Source organism: Eleutherodactylus coqui, chromosome 9, assembly GCF_035609145.1.
Source record: "Eleutherodactylus coqui strain aEleCoq1 chromosome 9, aEleCoq1.hap1, whole genome shotgun sequence".
Lineage (NCBI taxonomy): Eukaryota > Metazoa > Chordata > Amphibia > Anura > Eleutherodactylidae > Eleutherodactylus > Eleutherodactylus coqui.
The window spans coordinates 83,907,057-83,934,628 of record NC_089845.1 but is presented as its reverse complement, the minus strand read 5'-3'; the positions used below and the strand labels follow the sequence as shown (position 1 = coordinate 83,934,628).

Here is a 27,572-nt window from a genome sequence, read left to right as displayed (position 1 = left end):
CAATGGTTGACGATAAGATGAAGGCTGGACTGGTGTTGGCGGCATTAGCACTTGAGATGACATGATATCATGTGAGATGTGAAGATAGTGAGGAAGGACTATGCTGCAATGTTGTTAGTCAGTATGTACCACCAGCTATGTAAGCGGTGTCATTTATTGGAGTCTCCACACAGGTGTCCAGCTGTCTCACAATATACAAACTGACGACTGAGTAGAGTTGTATCCATAGCAACTGAGGATGAAGGGTTGGGGGATAGGGGACTGTCCGTCCCATAATCCCTCATTTAGCTCAGAGACCATGCGACTGATCACATGATGACATCACATGTCCTGTCAGAACATGAGCTATGTGTAAATTTGTGAGGTGTCATTTATTGGAGTCTCCACACAGGTGTGCAGCTGTCTCACAACCTGCTACTAACTTCCAGACCGAGTACTGCTGTATCCATAGCAACTGAGGCCACAGGGGTTTGTGGGGAATGTAGTCCACCCATAATCCCTCATTCAGTGCACAAGGTGGATAAAGGACCTGTGATGGCGTCACCGTCATGTGATCAGGGGGCTGAACCAAGAGCCAGTAACTGATTACATGATGGCGACACCATCACACGTGCTGTCAGGCTCTGCATGCAACTCACACAGCGCACACGGACAAGTGGTCGTTAGCAGTTTGATGAGGGACAATGACTCCACAACATTGTCATACTTCCATGGTGCCCGGTTGCCAGATTTATCCCTAAAAGAACATGTATGGGACCATCTGGGAATGCCGACTTCCACAGCCTTTGCACAAGGCTCCATTATACAAATGTGGACCAACTGTGTATTTCCATTAAAACCATAGCGCACTCGCCTTTTGCAAACCCTGATCACGACTTAAAAATTAACCGTGTCAAAAATTGTGATTCTGACTGATTCTTGTTCATGTATGCTGCGTATGGGCGGAACACAACACAGTTAATCATTTGTAGCAGCAAATAACGAGAAGACGGCATTCTACAGCAAGAAATCTACAGGACGGCGAGGCACGGAGCGCTACAAGACTCCCCAGACGGATTCTTTTTCTTGGGAGAATTGTGTGCCTCATGGGAAGTTTTTCTTATCCATCATGCTCCCAATACAAGAAGTATCACGCCGTGCCATTCCCCCGTTTAAGACGAGCTTCAAAGATGCTGGCGATAAAGACTTTGCCGGAGCGACGCGCGCTATACTGTACATTATACTTAGAGAGCTGGAGAAGCGACGTCCCTGCGTGGGAGAAGAGAGCGTAGGATTTCTATAGCAACTGAAGCTCAGCAGTATTAGAAAGTAAAAGAGCAACGCAGCCCTCACTGCAGATCCCCGTCTCCGGAGACCTGGCGCTGCGCCGCTTCCTGACACTGTAATACCGGCTAGACCACGGAGGAACAGACCGTGCCGCAGCAACACCGGCCTACAGAGGACTCGCCCAACTACCTGAGATTTGCTGGAGCCACAAAGCAAACAATAACACAAGTGGATGATAAATGCAAATCACGCCTGATGCCAAAATAATACCGTATGTAAGGGTAATAAGTAAATAAACAGTTTAGATATTACTCATGTTTTTCTACATTTTGGCTGGAGATGTGGCACTGCCTAAAAGGACAGATTATAGGAGGCAGTCGCTTGCCAGTCAGCCGTAAAGCCAGGTGATTGCATGCACAGATTTAGGCCGGCGTCACATCTGCGGCGGAACATCTAGCCGGAGGGCCTATTGCAGAAGCGGCTGCAAAACTCGGAAGAAAAAGCGCTGCGTCCAACGCTTTTTCTTCCGTCCTAAAACAGTAGCTGGGAGAAAAGTGGTCAGGCCCCATTATATAGTCAATGGGGTCTAACCGGGGCTGTTGTGTTCCATCCAGAGACAAAACAGTTCGGTCGTGGGGATTCCCCTTTGCTGCTCCCCCGAACAGAAAGTGGAATCCCCAGCTCAAGTGTGCAAGCACACTAACAGATTGGCTGCCTGGTGTCTGAGCTATCCATTGGGCCAATGTCAGGAACACAAGCGCCAGTAGTTATACATCCATAGTCAGAGAAGAACAGTGTTTCCCCAAAAAGAAGACCCTGTCTTATATTAGTTTTTGCCCCCAAAGAGGCACAGGGTCTTATTTTCAGGTGATGTCTTATTATACTTACCTAGCAAGCACCCTCCTGGTCCCTCCCACTGCTCACCACAGTCCAAGGAGGCTTGCTTGCAGTTCTCAGTGCTGACAGAACATCACTTGCTGGCAACGGTGTTTGTAAACCCCGCCTCCAGCAAGCGATTGGTCTGATTGGTTCTCAAGCGCCACAGCTCAGGCAATCAGAGCTGGCGCTCGATGAACCAATCACAGCAATTCTTTGAAACCTTTACAAATCCCGTTACCAGCAAGCGATATTCTGTCGACACTAAAAAAACGCAAGCAAGCCTGCCCAGACTGTGGAGATCCGTGGGAGGGACCCAGACGGCGCCTGCTAGGCAAGTATTGTTTTTGGTCACCTAGAGTAGCTAAGGCTTATTCTGGGGGTAAGGCTTATATTTCAAGCCCAGCCCCCCTTGAAAAGCAGGGTAGTGCTTATTATCGGGGTAGGTCTTACTTTTGTGGAAACACAGTTTAGCATGGAGACCATCCACTAGTCCTCTTTTTGGAATCCCACTACACAAAAGGTGTCTGAATGGATTTGTCTATAGGGCTCCATTTACATCTCATTTTTGGGTCGGAGCCTGGATGAAACCTCTCTTGGCCACTAGTAAAAACTGCTGAAACAGAGACTAATAAGGCTTCCATTTTGGCAAGTTTCCATTCATTGCTGGCATTTTGTGCCAGAAAGAAGAGTGTTGTGGACTGCGCTAGACTTTCCATTTCGGCAGTTTTCAATAATAGTGGAGACTGAAAACCCCGAGGCAAAGTCTGGATGGAACCTGAGTCATTATTGAAAACTGCTGAAACGTAGAGAAGAGCGAGGTCCACCATGCTATGCACAGAATGCCAGAAATTAACGGGAACCCATTGGTCTCTATTTCAGCAGTTTTCAATAATGGATGAGATGGGCTCCATCCAGAGGCTCCATTTTTGGATTTAAAAAAAAAAAGACACGCTAACAGGACCCATGGCTTATATTTCAAGCCCAGCCCCCCTTGAAAAGCAGGGTAGTGCTTATTATCGGGGTAGGTCTTACTTTTGTGGAAACACAGTTTAGCATGGAGACCATCCACTAGTCCTCTTTTTGGAATCCCACTACACAAAAGGTGTCTGAATGGATTTGTCTGTAGGGCTCCATTCACATCTCATTTTTGGGTCGGAGCCTGGATGAAACCTCTCTTGGCCACTAGTAAAAACTGCTGAAAGAGACTAAAAAGGCTTCCATTTCGGCAAGTTTCCATTCATTGCTGGCATTTTGTGCCAGAAAGAAGAGTGTTGTGGACTGCGCTAGACTTTCCATTTCGGCAGTTTTCAATAATAGTGGAGACTGAAAACCCCGAGGCAAAGTCTGGATAGAACCAGAGTCATTATTGAAAACTGCTGAAATGTAGAGAAGAGCGAGGTCCACGATGCTATGCACAGAATGTCAGAAATTAACGGGAACCCATTGGTCTCTATTTCAGCAGTTTTCAATAATGGATGAGGTGGGCTCCATCCAAAGGCTCCATTTTTGGATTTAAAAAAAAAGACACGCTAACAGGACCCATGGACAGAGCCAATAAGAGATGTGAATGGAGCCTGAGGACCCTTTCACACAGGACGATTGCCATTCAAAAAAAATTGTTGGATCCTACAAATCTGAAGATTAATCATTCATAGCAATCACAGCCAACGGTTGAATGGTGAAGGATATTGGTTTGTCGTTCATCGTATGCAGACAATAATAATTGTTCAGTAATTCACAAGTCATTATATGTGAAAAGCAATCAGTCGTTCACATTCACCGTTAGTGTCATCATAAAAGTCTGACCGATGCAGCCAGCTTCCAACTGGAACCCCTACCTATCGCTACTTCTGGCCCCACCACCCCGGCCTGGTTGAATACAGTGGACAGGTTTGGTCAGAACTTATGGAAATACGGTCAAACCTCTAGTTTCGTTGGTAATCCGTCTGAAACCAATCAGCTAAACTTGAAGCTAATGAAACTAGAGGCAATTATTTCCATAGGAATCAATGAAAATCATTCTAGATATTCCAAAAAACACACCAAACCACATTTTTGTACAGCATTTAGCGCTGCTTTTTCAGCGGTGCGCTAAAAGCTGTACAACGCTTCCATTCATTTCAATGGGGCTGTTCACACAAGTGTTTTCGGCCGTGCCTCGCCCATTGAAATGAATGGACAGCGGTTTCAGCGCTGCTGAAAACATGGTACAACTTGGTACCCCGTTTTTGGCAGCACTAAACACCCTAGCTACACTGCCCGAGAGAGAGAAAAAAAAAATCAATATACTCACCTAGCAGGTGACGTCTGTGTCCTGGGGCCGCTCTCTGGACCTCCGTGCAGGCTTGTCAAGCCAGCAGAGCATCTTGCTAAAGATGGGGATTGAAATCCCCCGCCTCCAGCAAGAGATTGCTCTGATTTGGTGAGTCAGCTGAGTGACAGCCCGCTCAGCCAATCACAACCAGCGCTGGATGCTCCAATCACAGCCATTCATCCATGAATAGCTGTGACGTCAGCTGCCAGGTCACGTGGGCCGCCGGCGAAGCTGGAAGCAAGCGACGAAAGAAGAGGAAAGACTCTTTTCCCCCGAAGAATTAGTGAAACTGGAAACCAACAAAAGACGAAGGTGACGAAAGTAGAGGCATGACTGTGGCTACTATGTTTCCGCTACTCCCATAGAAGTAAAACAGTGAAGCACAGCGAGCTCTGCCATTTCATTAGTCCAGAAACTCTACAAACACCACAGTTCCCATCACTATGCTGTTTGTGGAACGCCTATTGACTTCTATGGGAGTTAAGGAAACAGCGGAGTTTCTGCAAGTCCAGACCACTGCATTCAGCCAGGTCAAAGACAGTAGGACTCAGAACATAGAGATAGATGGAGGTCCCATCTTTGGTACCTCAACTTAGACTTTCTTAGCATATGCCATACAAAAGCCTCAAACAGTAATACCTCAACTAAGTGTAACTGCCCCAATAATGATTAATGAACCCCAGACTATGGATTCTGAGACTCTCCGCCGTCTCTCCTGACATCAGAGTTGAGTTCATCCTCCACACATTACTTCATGGACAGAGTTTCATCCAATTAGTATATTTTTTATGGCTGGAAAGAGACAAGTTGATGCAAGAAACTTCAAGCTCCGAGGGGTTCTCACTCCTGGTGGACATAAGGGGATCATCAGTGGACGGTAGTTGTCCCCACAACATTGTTGGCAGATGCTGTAACGGGAGGTCTATGGGCAGCTTAGTGGGTTTGTCTGGTTTAGAAAACCCCATTTTAGCATTTTGAGAGGAGTCCTTCATTTGTAGGCCCTACTAGAGTAGCTCCAAAGTACATCTCCCTCATTATTACCCGGTATGCATGGCCCTTAATAGACAACCAACTGATTTAAATGGGCACCATGTGATGTATTGTTCCCGACAGAAGTTACCCAACAATTGAGTATGGGAAATAAGAAATGGCCGTGTCCAGACGACACTGACTACTTAAAGCCATCAATGGAATAGCGTCCATGCATTTAGATACGACCATACAGCCCAATCAACTTCCATTATGGCAATAGAGGCTAATGTACCGCTGAAGCATCGGAGGGGTATTATTAGGGAGAACCTCCCAGAGTGCCCAGTGCAGCAGCTTATGAAACAGCACAAGAAATCTGCTGTGGGAAGGAAGATGTGAAGCACATCAAGCATTAGGATCGCTCCTGGCCATTGCTGTCCTCTGCGAGAGCGAAGCAGATTGAAGGCAGGAGCCATGTGATCCGAGTCCCTGCATTACACTACAGCTAATGTGCTCGTCTGCGCACGTCTAGCAGAGGGAGCCTAGTAACACACACATCATATGAGAGCATCATATGTTCTACTGGCACATCCTCCCCATTCACAAGAAGCTTAACCCTTGCAGTGCCGCTCTCCTCCCTCCTTACAACTCGGCCTCTTTTGGCAGAATTCTCATCATCTCTACGCTGGCGAGGGTAGAAACGTTCGCCGGCGGAGACGGAAGGACGTCAAGTTATTTTTAGCCATTTTATGTTCAGGGGAAATCGCCAAGACTGGGGCTATACGAGGACGGAAAAGGGCTTTTCCAGCATGGGAAAATGCCATTTAATTAGCTTAAAAGGTTACAACCATTGAAAAAAAATAAAATGTATTTTACTTAGGGCTCGCTGATATTACCGTCGCAGCTTCTGTTCGGAGCCGCCGTCGCTGAATTCAGTTTAAAACAAGCCGTAACATTGGGGCATATCGCACCGTGTTATTCCATAAAAAGACGGACGTCCAATTGGAAACTGAACAGACCTCAATATAGTCAATAGGGGCCGCTCAGCACCGCTAGGTTAAGTCATAAGACAGATCTATGCGGTCAGGGGTTACTGTTTCCCACTCCCCGAACACAGCAGGAAGACTGAAGCCCCAGGCACGGATGTGAACGAACCTACTTGTTCTGTACCGCAAGATATGACATCTAGGAGGCGCAGTAGGCTGAGGGCTCATTCCCTAGAGCGTGATTGCACTGCCAATAGCGAACACGATCTACACGCATGTAATATGCGGTGAATGGAGTCAATGAAAGCTCATTGATTTTCATTGGCCCATTCACACTAGCGTTTTTTTTATTGCGTAAAATATGCACGTAAATAAAGAACGCATCATGTTCTACTTCAGTCATACGCAACGCCGCTATGAGACAGAGTGGAAGTGTAAAAAAAAATAGCCACACTGCGCATAACAGCGTGTGTGAGATACGCTGTACTGCACAGTGCACAATCACTGCCACTTGCGGCGACAGACGGCTCACCACTAGCTCCCACGGCAGTAAAATGCAGCATGATCAAATGATTACAAGCAGCTTATAAGGAAAGGAGCAGGAGAGCCAACAGAGCGGCGGTGCCGGAACATGCGGAATCCGTAAGGGAATTCTTTTTTTTTTTACGTCACCCAAGATTGAATACGACACATGTGAACGGCCCTGCGATTTCCATTACGTTGTGGGGTTGATGACACTAAATGTGATGCCCAAGAGCCCAAGACTACATGACATCTGGGAGGAGACACAAGGAGGCTTAGATTTCGGCACAAGGAGAGGAAAGGTTTCCCTTTAGTCTTCAGCTTCTGACCCTGAGCCGTGCAGGAGAGCAGAACGCCAGACTGCGATGTGCTGGGGGCGTCAGGGGAAGACAAACCAGAGACATCTCCGGACATGGGGGGCTAATCGCTAGGACTGAGGGGCTGCGAAGCTCCAAGCACACACTTGTAAGCCACTTACAGGAGATGACATCTAACCATTTGTCTCCACTCATACTGTTACATTGTATCTAGACACATTCTACTGCGTCTCACAGGCGGCACATTATTATTTCTTGTGCTCTTCTACCCGCACGTATCCTGTAATGAAGCCTTCAGTCAGAGAATATAATAGTCCGTGCCGCTCTATACTTCCGTCATGGCCTTTGTGGAAATGTATATGCCAGGAGATTTTCCCAACACAGAAGTTTAACTGAAGCCATAAAATCCATCCGTGACCCCCGGTCTCGTCCCCAACAGCACCCGAGCTTAAGTTATGGTGCTGTAGGAACGCGACAGGTTCCCTTTAAGGAAAGCACAGCCCCTTGTCCACGAGCGGACAATCACAGCAACTCTCCATTCACAGGACTCAAATCGCAGCTTGCCGCGATTCTCCATGGTGAGCCTGTCTGTCAGAGAACCGTCAGTTCTCCCCCCTCATTCCCCACTGCGGAATATCGCTAGCGATATTCCACAACGGCCGTGGACAGGGGGCCTTAGCTGTTATCTCAGACACAACTCAGCAGTTCTGACAGAAGATACCGACCTACCACCGTCACAGAGATCCGGTGAGCTAAAAGACCTGTGGTGACATCACTGCTGTAGGAGGAGCCATTCTACATTTTGGTAGAAAGTACTGTATGTGGGTTCTTCTCATGCTCCACGCCCTGGTGACGTCACTGCAGGTCCTATAGGATATATAAAACACAGAGCCTGACCGACAGAAGTCACTGCTTTGGGAGGAGCCAAGCTGTGTTTATCTTGGGTGGGAATCAAGATGCATGTAGTAGAACTGTTTGTGATGTGTGGGGATTAGAGATGAGCGAGCATACTCGCTAAGGCTAACTACTCAAGCAACAGGTGAGTTGCAGGAGTGAGCAGGGTGGAGTGGGTTGTGGGGGGGGGGGGGGGGGGTTGGGAGAGAGGGATCTCCCCTCCGTTCCTTCCCACTGCCCGCCGCCGAATCTTTAGAGGCGAGCGGGCAGATACTCGACTAAAGCACTACTCGCTCGAGTAGTTCGTCTTAGCGAGAATACTCGCTCATCTCTAGTGGGGATCATAATGGATGTACCATGTAGCAGAGATGTGTGGGGCATTGCGTCACCAGAAACACTGCTACTATAATTTCCTAATAATTTCTATCCACCATGATGTCGAAGACCGATAAAAAAAAAAAAAAAAAAAACACACAGCAAAAACCATGTGAGAGTGGCCTAACAGTTTCTTCACAAGTAGCCGATTTACTGCAGATTTTGGTGCAGTTCTGAAGCAGATTTCACCCCTTGAAGAGCGTGAAATCTGCTCCAGATCCATATTAAAATCTGAGATAGCAAATTAGCGACATGTGAACACGCCTGTGCGAATACACCCCTAGAGCGAGTACGATATCAGCCATAGAAACTCAGGACCAATATCGCATTCTTAAACTTATGATTCTGGCTGTGAGCACAATGAACTTTGCTTTAAAAAAAAAAAAACCGCACCGCATCTACTTACTAGTAAAAAAAATATAATTAGAAAAAAACGCAAGTGTTTCCAATAGAAAAATCGCATCGCGCTCGCAAGATCCCATAGAAATAATGGGTGATTGCAAAGTTTAGTTGCACAATAAAGTAATGATATTTGTAGTGGCGGCACCAGTAACACACAGTCATAGGAGAGCTGGTGTAGAGGAGCAGGACAGGGTTTACATCTGGGAAGGGACGGCTACTTACGGCTCGGTGCTGAGACGGGAGGAGAGAGAACTCACACGGCAGCAATGTAACAGCTGAGGAATGCAGTGCATGGAGCAGTCTTCTGCTACCAGCCATACACAATGTGTCTGCTACTACACACAGGCATCACTGGACAACAGGAAGTGGACAGTAAGTTAGGCCGCTCTCACACAGGAATTTTTTTTTGCGCACAACTTACAATGCCGAAACTGCTGTACTTGGTTACCTTCTGGAGAAGACACTTGCCTTATAACAACCAGTCATGTCACAAGGCCTGGGAGAAGGTCACGGAGGGTGGCAAAGAGCACAAGACGTTTGCTTCCAGAGTCATGTGCTTCCAAGATCATGTGGTCATTTTTTTATTCTATCAGTAGAAACATGACAACTAAAACAATACAGACATTGTTTTCGCACATGCATGCCTAAAAGTTACTATAGAGTACCTAGGCGTATAGACATTTGGCTGTATTCACACTAGTGCAGCACAATCTGCAGGAAACAAATGGCACCAGAACATTAGCCACTTCACGACCAACACGTATACGAGGTGTACAAGATTGTACGCCAGGGATCAGGAGCTGATCCCGTTCCATAAATGGCTGGTGTAAGCAATCTTTGACGGCTGACAACGGTCCACAACAGCCATGATCAGCATTCACTTAAGTATTGCAGTATATGGTATAAGCGATCAAACGATCACAAGGTCAAGTCCACTTTCACTTTTGTAAAAACTAAATGAGTAAAAGTTTAAAATACACTTTTTTATATTTTTAATTTAAAAATAAAATAAAAAAATAAAAAAAACACATATGGTATTGCCAGGTTCATAAAATCCCAATGAATTTAAGGCCGGCTGCATATGAACGGGTCAGATTTCGCATGCAGAATCCGCCCCCGTGAACCTGTTCTGAATCTTCCTAAGCTGTACTGTGGATGTACCAGCCAGCGCAGTACAGATTTTGCTGCGCCGTCGCTAGGCGATTACACAGATCCCGCGGCCCTACCACAATAATTGCAGAAGGGCCGCAGGTGAGACGGCTTCCACGGAAAATAGAGCATGCTGCGATTTTTCCTCCGCGAGCAGAAAATTGCAAAGGATTTCCACTCGTGTGCAGTGGGGAAAAAAATTGCTTTTCCATTGCATGCTATGGGTGGTGTTTGCTGCGGAATCTGAAGGCGGACGCCTGTTCCAGATTCTGCAATGCAAATCTGCCCGTGTGCAGGCGGCCTTACGCATTACTTATCCTGCACTGTGAACATAGTCAGGAAAAAAAAAAAATTTGCAGAATGCCAGAATTGCACTTTTTTGGTCATCGAGAAAAATTTTTTATAAAAAGCAATCAAAAAGCCCTCACACACCTACAGCAAGAAAAAAACAAAACACATTATAGAGATTTGGTATGGTCCTTATTGTCCTGACTCAGATAGAAGTCATGTCATTTTTGTCAGTGTCTATGCCATATAAACAAGACCCCTCCACTAAATTATGGGAAAACTGTGTTATTTCCCTAATTCACTCCACTTGGATTTTTTTTTTCTGGTTTGCAGCATATTATACGTTCCATTCAATGCAACTAGTCATGCAAAAAACAAGCCCTCAGACAGCTTTAGAGCCACAGAAAAGTAAAAGCGTTAGGTTTTTGTTTTTTAAATGAGGGGGGAAAAAAGTAAGAAAAAAAGGTCACATCATTAAGGGGTTAAAAAAACAATACACATGCTAAGGGACAGCAAGGCGCCGTGTCAAAGATTCCAAATGACAGAAGGTGAACGTCACCAGGACAGAATAGCTGGGGACAAAACAATAGTCTAACGAAGGAGATCGTCTTTCAAATTCGACAGCCGTGGAGGTAGCCGCTTCATAGTGGCTGCTGTCACGGGGCACACCGAAGCCAACCGGTGCCACAACAGCTGGACAGCCTGTACTGCACCTAGAATGTGAGCGCTGCCCTTTATCTTGCCACCTGTCTCTACTATGATGGGAGTGAGGTCAACTGGCACGACCTACATCTACGCACATACCCCATCTGAAGATCTAGTCATACATACCAGATACTGTAACTCAAACCTTCTAGGCTACCAGCAGATAATATGCGGATTATGGGGGCTGCATCTGCACTATGGACTGGCTCAGTAGACAACACCTTGCAGCGCCGGAGCCCGGGGTTCAAATCCAACCAAGAACAACATCTGCATAAAGTTTGTATGTTCTCCCTGTATTTGCATGGGTTAATCCAGGTACTCCGCTACTCACCCACATTCCAAAAGGAGAATATATAGCTTATGAGCCTTCATGGGGACGGGTAAGGGATGACAATTTGTGTCCAGCGCTGCAGAATTTAGATTCACTATATAAGCTGAGTAAAATAAGATAAAGCCAGCGCGTGATCACGGGGTCCCTACAGGGCACAACGACGTGGTGATGACGCTCCCATGCAACGCCACTTATGACCGCGCTGCACAGAACAACTATACACAGCAGATCGAAGAGTTGCCATGAGCCCGTTTTTAAGTCATGTCCCTTCTGTAGAGCCTCGAGATACAAAGAGAGAGGGGGACATAAAAATAAATCTCATTATTTGTATAGCGCAAACTTATTCCGCAGCGTTTTCAGGTAATTTATTAACCCCCACCCAGCTGGGTACTCATCTTACCGACCTCAGAAATGATGGAAGGCTGAGTCAACCTTGAGCCGGTTACCTGAACCAAGCGGGGACTTAACCTTCAGGTCGTGGGCGAGAGCTCAGAACTGCACTCTGCGCCACACGACGCATGATCAGAACCCTAACTGCGTATGTGGCCTGTGTATTACATGTGCATTTGTGACACGGGACACATACTGAGCTGAGTTCCCACATTGTGGATTGGTTGCAGAACGAGCAATAAAATTCTGCAAAAAAAAAAAAAAGTACAGTAAAATGTAAGTAATGGGCAACTACTTAGCGGCGATGGCTTTCAGCATAACACTGGGGGAGGCAAGTATAACATTTACATCCCCAGACTTAGCTTAGCTTATAAAACTAAAAGTAGGTGACCAAGTCTCTTTAACAAACCCCATTCAACCCGACAAGTAGTGGAGAACTGCATCCCATCCATCTTCAGATTCCCACCACCTAGAAGAGGGCCCCTTCTCTCCAGGAATCTCCTAAGAGCCACAAGAGCTCTCTATGGTGCCTACGGTCTTGGTGGTCATTAGATGCTCATATTCTTAATCTTTAATATCAGCAGGACCGTGATGGGAGGATGGAATACCCTCAACTGCTATTGAAGGTGACCGGGCTCAGTGGTCAGCGCTGCTGGAGTCCAGGGTTCAAATCTGATCATGGGTAATATCTGCATGGAGTTTTAGGTTCTCCCAGAGTGCACCAGCGGATAAATGTACTGTATAGCTAAATGCACCTTTCCCAGGTACTTAAGGCTCATCTGTGGGGTTAGACTCCACTTGTATTGTATGCTCCTCTCCATGTGGTCATTTTTGTAGCATGCCAATTCCTAGAGCTAGTAATAGGTTCTGGAGTGTTGCAGGCTATAAAAAATAAAATAAAAGAAGCCCTACTAGCCTCCCCCGATGCCCCGGCACGCCTATTCCTCAGGTGTCCAATTCCCTCCTGGTCTGCACTTACGACTGATCATAACTCGCCAACGAGACGTGACCACTACTGCTAAACACCGGCTGACGCGAGCCGGTAATTAGCTGCAGGTAGTCACGTCCCTAAAGACCAAGAGGGGATTAGCAGAACAGGAGCAGCGGCTAAAGAGAATATGGCTTTTATTTTGATACAGCCTGTTGGGCACCTCTAGAGTTTTTCTTTGCCCCTGTATATCCGCTCTGAACTCTCCACGTTACCACGATTGAGAAAATACTTAAGCAGGTAACACAATGACGAAATCTGGAGATTTCGAAAACTTTCCCTTTAGCCAATAAAAGGTATTGCTTTAACAAACAACTTTTCCACTATCAAGGAGTAGAGAACTTTCTCCAGTTGTAATCCATCTTCTTAACTGTCATTACGCAAATCAAGAGAAGATAAAGTTGTGTGTAGCAATCCAAGGTCCAGCGTTCCCTCACAGCGGTACGCGGGTAACAAAAGTTCACAACACTGGGAGAGAATCTCGTTGGCATCACAGTCCTGGACAACCGTTGTCATTACCAACTGGGAACCGTCTAAGGGTTTCATCGGCAGTTAAAAGCCAGCTTGGTACAAAATACCATAGAGCATTGGCGCATCAACAAAGTCAGTGGACACATGGTTTATGCCATGTAAAACAACAAGTGTGATGGAAAGGTCTTTGTACTTAGTTTTATTGCAAAAAATATTCAAAAAAAAAAATCAACAAAAAAAGGGGAGGTTGGAAAAACAATGTCAGCGAGGGGCATAAATACTCTGGAAATGATCTCAATCAGAACGCGCCAAAAATCCAAGTGTCTAAACACCCCAAAGCTCCTTACTATTCTAGTTACATAAAAACTGTTGTCCTAGACCCATAACACAACTAGATACAGGGCTTGACCCATCACTGAAGAGGTCATAGCTTCTACTTATTGGATGTACATACAGAAAGGGAACCCCAGAGCAAAGATAAAACTTAGACCCCTTTTGGGTGCTGTCCGACACCCCTATGCTTCTCCCCCCATCCAACAGGCGCTCCCATCCACTTTTTGCAATAAGTAGTAGAGAACTGTATCACATGCTTCTGCAGATTCTCACCACCTAGGAGAAGGCCAACTAAGAAAGGGCTCCTTCTCTCCAAGGATCTCCTAAGAGCCACATGAGTGCTCTCTAAGGCTAGTACAGTCTTGATGGTCATTAGATGTTCATATTCTTGTATAATCTTTAATATCAGCAGGACTGTGATGTGACGATGGAATACCCTCAACTGCTATTGAAGTTGATCAGGGACATTGGCATTATTTGTTTTAGCAGAACCTATACTATGCCACCAATATTTTAACAATGTTTAGACAAGACACGTCAACCGTTTCGGTACTATTTTATCTAGTCACCACCGGAAGTAGTGGTGGAGACAAGATTGACAGGCCGGTGACGCCCCCTGTTCCTGATTGGCTGCACGGCTGGCTCTCCTTCCTCGGCCTCACAGGTCCTGGCACTCGCCACTCCAAGCTTCGAGGAGAGTGTTCCGCTGCCTTTCACACAAGCTGCAGATGTGAGTGTGCTGCGGTGGCGGGGCTGCTCCTGCCCCCACTCTTACTTTAGTCGCCGCCATGCCCTCCGAGCAGCGCTGCTGTGACTGCATTTCTCCTTACTGGCCCCGCTGTCACTCTCGTCCCGGCGGCAGTCTCCCACCTCCACTCCCCTTACCTGCCTCTCTGTCACTCTCGTTTTTCCCGGCGGCAGTCTGCCACCTCCGCTCCTCTTACCGGCCCCGCTGTCACGCTCGTCCCAGCAGCAGTCTCCTAGCTCCGTTCCCCTTACTGGCCCCGCTGTCAGTCTCCCACCTCCGCTCCCCTTACTGGCCACCCCGCTGTCACTCTTGTTCCGGCAGCAGACTCCCACCTCCGCTTCCAGCGTGGACAATGATTTATTGCTGGGAAGGAGGCTTAAGGTTAGGGTTAGTTTCTGTGTAAAGCTTATTTGCTGTGAATATGTTGATGTTACTGCGGCTGTACAGCTAATAATGTAAGCCTAACACTGAAACTAACCCTAACCCTCTATTCCCAGCCATAACTACATCCCCACGCTGCTAGGACCTTCCTGCAGGCAGCCAATGAGGACCTTTGGGGGCGTAGCCTAGCCCTTAGCTCTCAGTGTAGGTGTCCACCCATTATTGTGGTGGTGACAACATACAATAGTAGCAACCGTTTCATCATGAACACTGGGTTCAATTCATGAGATTCCAATTAGAGAAAGCTCAGCTTGGTAACGGACTTGTAGGCAATGGCTGTGCATTGCAACATCATGGCCGCCTTCACCCACTAAAAGGAAACAAAGGCAACACCATAGGGTTTGGTTTAAGAAGGAAATGAGCAGAGCCAAGGTTTCATCAATCCCGTGACATCAGCTAGAAACCACTTCCCAGTATGACTCATAACCTCTTACATATTATCTCCACAGGTTCATAAATCTTAGGAACTGGAGATGACGGACACACCTGAAAAGAATGCAGATTTCTTCTTTTAACTACTTGGAATTTATCTATACTGCAAATCTCGTATAGGTAACAATGAGCGCAGTGTGAATGAAGAATGAAGCAATGTGGCTGTACCACTACTGACGAGTGTTCTTATCTTATTCTAGAAGTGTTCTATGAGCTGGCAGACACATCCTCAATAATTACCGGAACTAAAGGGTGGTATCACTGCGTAATAGGTCAAGATACCAGTCTCCATACTCAATAGAGATTAGCCAGCCAATTATCTGATGTGCATACGGGGTAAACCCAACTTCTCCCGACAGACAACAGGGGAAAGAAAGATCGGGCATATTGAATTGTAGGGCCTGATCCTTTTGCTTTCCCTCGCTGCAAGAGAACTGTAGGGTAGCGTCTTTCTCTGTTTCCCCGTTGAAAACACATAAAGCTCTGCCAAGCCAAGCGTGCATACTGCATGTATTAAGAAGGTGCAAGGAACCGCTCTTGTATCGAAAGGCACATTTAGGACTTGGAACGCTTCTGACACACATCAATACAGAAGTGGCCAACAAGTTTGTTGATGGACTCCATGGGCCCTTTCATTCGGAGAAACAGCAATTCTATACTGGATCAAGACTTCCCATTTCTCATTAAAACACCCCTTTAATAGATTTTTTATTTTTATTTTGAGCAAAATCATTCTACCTTTACCAATGGTGCTATAGGTTTCCATCTAGGACAATATCTACTAGGCACTTGCATGTTCTTGCCAGGCTTTTCTCCTACACTCTAAAGAGGGCACATTCACACCTCGATTAGGTCCCGAGATACGTGAACCCCATGAGTAAACGATAGGTGCAGTTTCTCCTTGTGGAGACCGCCAAAGATGCGCGAGAAGACTTATAAGTCATGCAATGCTCCTCTGGGAACTTTAATATGCCTCTGTAGTGCTACCTACTGGAAGGGGGCTTCCCTATAAATCAATGGCCAACAGACTTTCTAACATGACTGGAAATATAAACCGGAACTAGAGTCTTCTGTAGAAGGAAACCATAAACAGCTATCGGTTTTTGCCCCACATCAGTGTAGAGCAGATGTATGGCCTTCCAATAGGTGGCACTGCAGAGGCATTGCATCTACTCTCATTTGCATACCAAATTTCCCAGAGGAGCATTGCATGCCCTAGGAGTTTCCTTACTCCTCTGGTGGTCTCCACAAGGAGAAACTGTACGCCTTCCGACCCACATCACAGGCCTCTCACCCAACCAACTAGGAGCCTGCTGACACCGAAAACCATGTAGGTCTGTCTGTACATGGTTATCTATTCCTTCTAGAGAAGACTACTCCACCTGTTGGGACGTTGGTCATTGATTTATAAGGATGTTGCCTTTTACGATATAATGCTGCAGAAGTGTTGTATCATTTCTCATTTGCATACCCTACGGAGACGGGTAGGAGCACATCCCTTGTACAATGAGGTAGAATATGTTTAGACATAAATGATGGATATTAAATGCATTAAACAAGGAATGTTCCTCCTGGGGTGTGTTTCCATGAGGCGGAAAGTCCACATCTAAAACAGAGTCAAACTCTTGGTCTGTCAGCAGGCAGCCTCTAGTGAGCACAGAGTCACTGGAGAGCTCTCCCACATCACCTGACCAACGGTGCTGCACCCAGTACAGGCCGCCAGGTACCGGGTGAAGGAGTGCACCGACAGCCTAAGACTTCGGAGGTGAGCGCTGTATCTTCTGAAACCATACGCAGTTGATTTCGAGTCAAAATCTGCACAGTTTGGGATGTGGAAAGGCTGTGGACATTCCGCCAGGTGTAAATATACCCTTAGGATGCAGGTTTCCCAGAACTTCTATGTTCCATTTCGAGTAATAAAAAAAGAACAGGAAACACCCAAGTCAACTCATCTTGTTTTGCCAGGGGAATGCATATTTCCAATGAATCCTACAGAGATATTTGCATACAGGAAGTTTCAAATCTGGCGTAAGAATAGTCACCCGAGTTCTGGATGTATTTAAGATCCAACCGTATATGAAAAAGCCAAACGTGTAAACTACATATTAAAACCATGATCAGCAACCTGTCTCTACAAGCAAGCCACACACATTCTATAATTACAGTTCTACTTAACACCAAGTCATATCAGAATTAAGCAGTAATTATATTTTGGTGTGAAGTGCGCGGGATTCCTAGCGGCGCTCAGAGCACCCATGTGATCGGCAACTATCCCAGTGCCCCGACGTGAAGGCTGATGGAATGCATCCCCCTACTCTACTACAGAACTGTGAATGAAACATTCAGGTGGCATGCTGATGTAGTACTAGCTTCACACGGGCATATGTGCCCGGAATACAGGAGAGCATCCTGACAAACATGACAGATGGTGAAGAACCAGGCTGAATGGTGAAAGGGAGGAATCCTAGGAAATATATGGCTTTTATCAGTGGCGGAGATAGGATGCTGGCTTCAGTACCAAGTTCGGGTAATAGTCTAACAACTGTGAAGCCACATGCAGAGGGACAGAGATCCACATGTGACGCCTGAGCCGCCGGACGGGAAGACCTCTGGGGCAGAATATGGGGACCTGCTGGGTAACTGTAACAGACAGGCTCCACTCACACAGGAGGTCAACAAATCAGCGTTATCTCCAAGCTTCACACATTGTCAAAACAACAGCCCCTAGAATTAGCAAACTTTATAGGTGTGATTGGAAGCAATTACAATATCAGAGCAAACAGAGAAATTATCACGAAAACAGACCCCTTGAGAGGAGGCTCTAGTACCCTGTTGTACCACCTCTAGCTTAGATACAAGATGTGATACAGGTGGGCATGGAGCCTCTAGTACCCTGTTGCACCGCCTCTAACTTGGCTACAAGGTGTGATACGGGCAGGCATAGAGGCTCTAGTACCCTGTTGTACCTCCTCTAGCTTGGATACAAGATGTGATACGGGCGAGCATAGAGGCTCTAGTACCCTGTTGTACCTCCTCTAGCTTGGATACAAGATGTGATACAGGCGGGCATGGAGGCTCTAGTATCCTGTTGTACCACCTCTAGCTTAGATACAAGATGTGATACGGGGGCATAGAGGCTCTAGTACCCTGTTGTACCACCTCTAGCTTGGATACAAGATGTGATACAGGCAACATTGAGGCTCTAGTACCCTGTTGTAATTCCTCTAAGTGTGATACTAGATGTGATACAGATAGGCATGGAGGCATACAGGTTTTGTATGTTATCGTGTGGTATATCGGTACACATTTGCTGTAACTGAGCCTCTAGATCATGTAAACTCAGATTGTTGAAATTGGCATCCCAGATGGTCCCAAACATGTTCTATTGGTGATAAATTTGGCAACCGGGCGGCCACAGAAGTGTGACACTGTTGTCAAGGCATTCCCATGACCCCCTTGCGTGTGGGGCCGAGCATTATCCTGCCATGAGAGGAACACGTGTGGCTGCAGGATGTCCTGAATATATCGCTGAGCTGTCATTGTCCCTTGTACCAATACTAGGTGTGACCGAGTGTCGTATGTGATGCCCCGCAGATCAACACACCAGCAGGGGGCAGTGTGCCACTCCACAACAAAGGCGCTCACCCCTAGATCTACAGACATTATTATCAGTGCCCATACTAAACCTGGATTCGTCACTGAAGACAACCTGCTTCCACTCCATAGCAGTACAGTTTCTTTGTTCACAACACCAATGCAAACTCAGGCGACGGTGGGTGCCAAAGGCAGTAGATGTAATGGGGGCCGCAAGACCATGTGTCCTTCAGCCAAGCGCCTGGAAATGGATCCAACAAACACAGGGGTGTAGCGATGGTGCCAACTGTCTCTGGATGATGACCAACAAAACAGTTGGAGACGCTTGTGCTTATCGGATGATCCTCCCTACTGGTGGCCTCTTGAGGACGCCCTGATCCCGGTCACCTTGTGTACCCTCACACACCCACTGGTCCCAACACCTCCTAATAGTCTAGTCAGAACAGCCCAGGTGATGGCAATTCATCGATACGACCGTCCAGCTTCTCGGGCCTCCTCTCAAATTTTAACTGCGCAAAATCTCTTTGATTGCATCGTAGAGACATCTCTAATGGCCAACAAGGTCTACACAAACAGGAGAAGAGGTCCCTACACACAAGGAGCCTCCGAGAGCCTCTTATAGGCCAAGGGGGAACCACTTTTATGGCCTGAGGTGACAAGACCGGTCATCTAAATCACCACAACTTTAATCATTTGTATATCTGCCTGAGATAGAACTGCATGCCGAGTTTTGCAGCAAAACGACAACTTCTTCTGGGGGGGGGGGGATGTTTTGGTTTTTTTCTACAAAGGGCAACTGAGAAAACTCGGGATAGAACTTGGACCCATTAAAACAAATAGGGTTATTCAGAAAAGCGATTTCTTTTTGTCGCCTACCAAAGGTCCATGTAAAAAGAAAAAAAATGTAGCACGTCCTATTCTGGACTGATTCACTAAAGAGTAGAACTTGCAACGTCCACTCTCCCGCACATCAGACAGCACACGGATGGAGCGTCCGTATGTAGTCCAATGCCAATTGGACTAGACAGTCTGAATGTGGCCAAAGGAAATCTGACAGATCCATTGTAGATCCATGGGTTGCAGCACATTTCTTCTAGTATTGTTGGGTCTTCTATATCAGAACTGTCAGCAATAAAAACACTGATTCTAGGTTTTAGAAAATGAGTCGGGCTATGTTCACGCGGGGCGGATTTGCTGCGCATTTTCCATGCAAACCCTCCGCAGCAAGTACAGTAGCTGCAACATGCTTCAAAATCTGGTCCTCACACTGCAAAAATCGGCACAAAACCTCGTGTAGAAAATGACACGCAGTGCAGAATTTAAATCCGCAGCATGTCCACTTTATCACTGTTTATGCTTGTGGGATCCCCCTTTGCTCCACGGCGGGGGCGAATTCTGATCCACAATCCGTAGCAAATGTTACAGGTGTTGAGGCCGACTTTCAGCTGCTGCAGAATGAAAACCGGAAGTCTTTTTTTAAGTTTGCTCAAGGCCAAGACACAAGTATAAAAACGTGAAAGGGTCTGAAGACTTGTGGGTCCCAATGTAGTACGACATGGTAAGCCTTGTAGTACATGGTAGGGAACGGATTACATGCGTGTTCACTGGATTCAATGCACAACCCTGAGACACATGGCCAAAAGCCATAATTAAGGCCGGCCTCACACTGGCATGGGCGATATCAGGCCGCGTTTTATCGCTCTCGCAATCTATGTGGAACCCCTGCATGCAAAGTGTTCCCACGTGGAAGGAGCCTCGCATCCCTGCAGGGCTGAAGGAATCCCCCGGCGCTGCTGTCACGGCCGCAGAGAATCGCCGAGTTCTCCCATTGCTTTCAATGGGGTCACCTGCCTTATTTAAAACAATGGGCGATATCGCAGATTTTTTTTTTTTTTAATCGCAACGTGGCCTGAGTGAAAACACCGCAAATGAGAATGAAGCCATTGGTTTCATAAGCATGCGTTTTCACTCACTCTCGCATTGCACAAATTTTATCGCCAGTGTGAAGCCGGCCTAAGCCAGTTTCACATTGGCGATCACGATTTTGCCACAAGAAAATTGCGGCAAAATCTCGTCTTTGTTCCCGCGTTTTTTGAGTATCAGTGATGCTTTTTTTTAATAATCTCACATCGCTGCCGCCCACGGCGCATGAGTGAAAACATTGTTAATGTGAAGGAGCAATTCTGCGTGTTTACTCCCTCTCACATCACGCAAAAAGCCTAAGGGAGTTGTTGGGCTGCTGAACGATTTGCTTATTGTCTCCTGGCATCATGGCTACTTGCATCAGGAGACTGGCAGCTGACCGCCACGGCCTCTGACTATCCATTCCACAATACAGGGGACTGCAGCACCGGATCGCCAGGGCGGGGGGTAGTGATAGGTACCCCTGCTTGTGCTATCTGAACATATTTGAGCCTGTGCTTTAAACTAAAAAAATTGTCTGCCAGCCCGACAACCCCTTTAGCCGCCAATCATCGATAGGGATGTACAGCTGTAAACACCTATAGCCATACGGAGTAGGCTTCTCTAGATGACAGTGACGGGCAATGTCTCCATGCCAGTGACGTCATAGTGTTACTAATAGTCTCGTAGTTACCTCTTAACAGAAAGACATTTGCATTGGCTTCAGTCCTGACAACATTGTGTCACACACGTCTCTGCGAGCGGCGGTGACCTTACACAGAACCATTCAGAATATGTGCCATCTTTATAGGACATTTCGGATCACTCCCAAAGTCAAGGCACAATAAACTCCCAGTAACGTCTTATCAGCCATTACTCACCTCCCGAGCGGGTTAGGCCGCCCTCACATCTGCGTTCGGAGGTTCCGCCGCAGATCCGGCTCAAAATACCAGAAGAAATAGCACTGCATGTAGCACTTTTTTTCCTTCGGGGGAAAAAAAATGGCGGGCGGCTGAGCGGAAACCGAACGGACTTATAGTCAAGGCGGTCCGTTCGGCTCCATCAGAAGACGGACTTGTTCCCCAACCAGAGCAGGAAAAAGGACCTTCCACCGCAAATGTGAAAGCAGCGTTTCGCGACTTCGGGGACCAGATTCATTATTTAGGACTCGGCAATAAAAGCTCCTGTAGACACCAATGGAGAGCAAATCAAAAAGTCAGCAGCGGGTGCGAACAAAGGGGCGACTCCGGTAGGAGGTGCGCCAACTGAAATTCGGATCTTGTTTTTAGAAGCCTCGTTGCTAAGGGCACTTTGCTTTTGCCCCAGTTTTGGTACATCTCCATCGACTACATGGTCTGGGGATTCGTCCAGTCACGCGCACAACAGAAATCCGTGACTAAGCGCCTTCACACGGGCGATCGCCATTTTGCTGTGAGAAAAACGCGTCTATGTTCCCACATTTTGAGCTCAAAAAACGCGTCAATTTTCTCACAAGTGCGAAGGCGCCCTAAGGGCTCATTCACGAACGTGTAAACACACAGCATGTTACACACGCAATCTAGGCACGCCGAATACGGAGCGAATAGAAACAATGGGTTTGTTCATTTGAGCGTATTGCAATCAATGGGCGTGCGCAAATATGTGCGAAATGCGCAGGAAACGGGCGCTGTATTTATGCATGACATCAACGCGACTGTGTGCATTTACTGAAGACGGCAAAAAGACACAAAGCGGCAGCGGATTTCAGCGCGTGTGAACGCACCCCGAGGCCTCCTTCAGACAACCGGGTGCGAGCTGCACTCAGAATTATGGGTTCAACTTCACTGGACAGTAAACGGACCGCGCCGTCTGATCTGCGCGGACCGGACACGTGGTACTCGTCTGTGGCACAGACCAGAATACGCCACGCAGCACAGCCACCCTGACTAACGGCTCCGTGGACCGGCAGTTACAAACATGGACAGTCACCACCCCGAGAATACGCCGTGTGGATGAGCCCCAAGTCTACGCCATTTTTATCTGTCCTGCCCAGAAATACGGCAGCGAACACTGCGTTGTACAGAGTCGGCTATGAAAAATTAGCCTGGCACAAAACGGTCTAAAACCACATCTTGGTTGCCCGTAGCAACCAATTGCAGCGCAGCTTTCACTTTACCTCAGCAATATAAGAAATGAAAGCTGCGCTGTGATTGGTTGCTACGGGCAACTGAGACGGGCATTTTTAGTCAGCTTCCATGACTGTGCGATGCTGGGCTACTGGTCCGTGTAATCCCACACGTAACTACAGCAGGAAGCAGACACTTCCTTCCTGTCAGCGACGGTCTCACATGGACGCCGCAGCGCCGCACGCAATCCGGAAAGGCAAAGCGCTGCGCAACTCTCCTTCCAACTTCTGCGGAGGAGAAAACCGCCGCCGCAAGTAGAGAACTTTATGCAGTCACGAGACAGACGACTCGCCAGTCGTGAGACCGTCCGGCCATTCCACAATGCCCATTAATATGCCAGCTCGGAGCACTTTTTACCATTTCCTAGAAAAACGCATATAATCATTCGCATTAAAGCGTAACAGAGATATTTGCGTCACACACAAGCCAATTGACGCGCCATTTGTGTGGGCGTCACGCACATCCATGCGTTGCAGTGCCTATACATTACTATGCCCATCAAGGTTACAGCCGGTCACCCACTGCTGGCACATCATACATGCCACATTATAGCGCCCGCTAACCATAGCGTGCCCACCGCTGCATTGCCTGGCACCCCATGCCAGCCCAGCAGGACACAAAGGGCACAATTGTCCTTTCCCCATCTCATCCAAATGCCGGGCAGCTGAGGACAAGCAGCAAGGTGGAGGTGGCAGCTCTGCCCTGGCACTGCCAGTTACCTGCCCCCCACAAACAGGTGTGTACAGAGGGGATGCCGGTCATTAGTAGCAGCAGCCGGCCCATCCTGCCATTCAGCCCGCTCCAGAAAGGAGTGGCAGGGCCCTGCTCCCAGTAATCTGCTCCCCCATGCCCAGATGCCAGCAGGCCCCGTGCCACTCACCTATACCGGGGGCCACATACACGAAGTACAGGCAGGAGGACGACAGCGAGAAGAAGAAGATGAAGGCGAAGATGGATCGGTTGGAGACCCGCAGGAGCCTCCGGAAAAGCGGCCTCATGCTGCCCGTGGACTGAAGGCGGCCCTCAGAGGAGCTCGCTGGCGGACCGGGGACTGGAGGACAAGCCCATCGGGTGACAGGAGTGATGGGACGAGGAAGGACCGCACCACCCGGTCGGAAGAAGCCGGAGATCGCGACGGCGGTGGCTGCACAGAAGCTGCTACACCAACCCCCAGGGGGAGGGGAGAGGAATCAGATAGCAGCGGGGAGGAGGGGGCAGGAGGAGGAGGAGGAGAGGGGTTACCGGCTATAGGAGGGGACTGCTCGTCAGGAAATACCCTATATGTGCTACAGCCGGCAGGGATCTACAGGGGACTGCCTGCCACCAGATACCGCATGTGTCCAACTAGCGGGCACCTATAGAAGGCTCCGGCTATAGGGGACTGCTTATCAGACTATACCCTATATGTGCTACAGCCAGCAGGGGATCTACAGGGGACTGCCTGCCACCAGATACTGCATGTGTTCTACTGGCGGGCACCTATAGGAGGCTCCAGCCAAAGGGGACAGCTTGTCAGGAAATAACCTATATGTGCCACAGCTGGCAGGGGATCTACAGGGGACTGTCTGCCACAAGATACCGTATGTGTTCTACTGGCGGGCACCTATAGGAGCCTCCAGTCTCAAGTGAGCAGGGTGTGTACAGCTACAGGGGAACAGCTCATCAGACTATACCCTATATAGTATACATTACTGTATATAGATCCCCCAGTGTATAGTGAGGAGGGTGTTACAGCTATAGGGGGACTCCTTATCAGGCTATACTTCATATATTATACATATACTGTATATAGATCCTCCAATGACGAAGGGGCTCGACCCCGAAACGCGTACTCACTTGCTGTTTCTTTATGTTGTTAAATAAAAAAAGAAGTGCTTTCACTATGGCATCTTGGACCTTTAGTTCTCAACTAGCTTAGAGTGTTGCGCCTTTACCACCAGTATATTACCACATTCCCTTTTGCTCTACATAGATCCTCCACTGTATAGTGAGCAGGTTATACACAGCTATAGAGGGACTGCTTATCAGGCAATACCCTATATATTATACATCTACTGTATATGGATCCTCCACTGTATAGTGAGCAGGGTGTACACCGCTATAGAGGGACTATCAGGCAATACCCTATATATTATACATCTACTGTATATGGATCCTCCACTGTATAGTGAGCAGGGTGTACACCGCTATAGAGGGACTATCAGGCAATACCCTATATATTATACATCTACTGTATATGGATCCTCCACTGTATAGTGAGCAGGTTATACACAGCTATAGAGGGACTATCAGGCAATACCCTATATATTATACATCTACTGTATATGGATCCTCCACTGTATAGTGAGCAGGTTATACACAGCTATAGAGGGACTATCAGGCAATACCCTATATATTATACATCTACTGTATATGGATCCTCCACTGTATAGTGAGCAGGTTATACACAGCTATAGAGGGACTATCAGGCAATACCCTATATATTATACATCTACTGTATATGGATCCTCCACTGTATAGTGAGCAGGTTATACACAGCTATAGAGGGACTATCAGGCAATACCCTATATATTATACATCTACTGTATATGGATCCTCCACTGTATAGTGAGCAGGTTATACACAGCTATAGAGGGACTATCAGGCAATACCCTATATATTATACATCTACTGTATATGGATCCTCCACTGTATAGTGAGCAGGGTGTACACCGCTATAGAGGGACTATCAGGCAATACCCTATATATTATACATCTACTGTGTAAGGATCCTCCTATGTATAGTGAGCAGGATGTACACAGCTATAGGGGGACAGCTCATCAGGATTACACTATATATTAAACATCTACTGTATATGGATCCTCCAGTGTATATTGAGGAGCGTGTGTACAGCAATAGGGGAATGCTCATCAGAATATTCACTATATATTATACATCTACTGTATATGGATCTTTCAGTGTATAGTGAGCAGGGTGTATACAGCTATAGGGGAGCTGCTCATCAGACTATATATATCACATCTACTGTATAAGGATCCTCCAGTGAATAGTGAGTAAGGTGTGTACAGCTATAGGGGGACTGCTCATCAGACTATACACTATATATTATACATCTACTGTATATGGATCCTCCAGTGTATAGTAAGTAGGGTGTGTACAGCTATAGGGGTACTGCTCATCGGACTATACACTATATATTATACAGCTACTGTATATGGATCTTTCAGTGTATAGTGATCATGGTGTATACAGCTATATGGGACTGCTCATCGGACTATACACTATATATTATACAGCTACTGTATATGGATCTTTCAGTGTATAGTGATCATGGTGTGTACAGCTATAGGGGACTGCTCATCGGACTATACACTATATGTTATACAGCTACTGTATATGGATCTTTCAGTGTATAGTGATCATGGTGTATACAGCTATAGGGGACTGCTCAGACTATACACTATATATTATACAGCTACTGTATATGGATCTTTCAGTGTAAAGTGATCGTGGTGTGTACAGCTATAGGGGACTGCTCAGACTATACACTATATATTATACAGCTACTATATATGGATCTTTCAGTGTAAAGTGATCATGGTTTGTACAGCTATAGGGGACTGCTCATCAGACTATACACTATATATTATACAGCTACTGTATATGGATCTTTCAGTGTATAGTGATCATGGTGTGTACAGCTATAGGGGGACTGCTCAGACTATACACTATATATTATACAGCTACTGTATATGGATCTTTCAGTGTAAAGTGATCGTGGTGTGTACAGCTATGGGGGACTGCTCAGACTATACACTATATATTATACATCTACTGTATATGGATCTTTCAGTGTAAAGTGATCATGGTGTGTCCAGCTATAGGGGGACTGCTCATCAGACTATACACTATATATTATACATCTACTGTATATGTATCTTTCAGTGTATAGTGATCATGGTGTGTACAGCTATAGGGGACTGCTCAGACTATACACTATATATTATACATCTACTGTATATGTATCTTTCAGTGTATAGTGATCATGGTGTGTACAGCTATAGGGGACTGCTCATCGGACTATACACTATATATTATACAACTACTGTATATGGATCTTTCAGTGTATAGTGATCGTGGTGTGTACAGCTATAGGGGACTGTTCATCAGACTATACCCTATATATTATACATCTACTGTATATGGATCTTTCAGTGTATAGTGATCATGGTGTGTACAGCTATAGGGGACTGCTCATCGGACTATACACTATATATTATACATCTACTGTATATGGATCTTTCAGTGTATAGTGATCATGGTGTGTACAGCTATAGGGGACTGCTCATCGGACTATACACTATATATTATACATGTACAATTCCGTCCTGTAAGTGATGTTCTCACGGCGCGGCACAGATCCTTGTTAGATAAAACACAGCGTAACTTTCCTCACACCCTGAAAACTGCCGTTGAAATTAGAGTATTTCATTCAGGCGACTCATGCGGTCACGAGACGGACGACTCGCCAGTCATGGGACAGTTCTGCCGTCCCACAATGCCCATTAATGTGCCGTCACCGGTGCCAGTTCTGAACATCTACAGTGGATATTATAAATCTACCCTCCCCTGTTAGAATGCCAGGTTTTTGTCATGTTCAAATAATCAAACCAAGATGAACCATTTCAGATTTACTTCCACCTTCAGTGC

At 46.8% G+C, this 27,572-nt stretch overlaps 1 protein-coding gene across 1 annotated transcript in view; it reads right to left on the bottom strand.

Annotated features, from left to right (window-relative positions):
- Positions 1–24,030, bottom strand: part of B4GALT6 (beta-1,4-galactosyltransferase 6) — a 79,887-nt gene extending 55,857 nt beyond the window's left edge. Inside the window, exon 1 of the mRNA XM_066579641.1 lies at positions 23,742–24,030. Within this exon, the coding sequence (XP_066435738.1) occupies positions 23,742–23,859 (118 nt within the window). The 5' untranslated portion in view covers positions 23,860–24,030. The remainder of the gene's footprint in view (positions 1–23,741) is intronic.
- Positions 24,031–27,572: the final 3,542 nt, after the last annotated feature.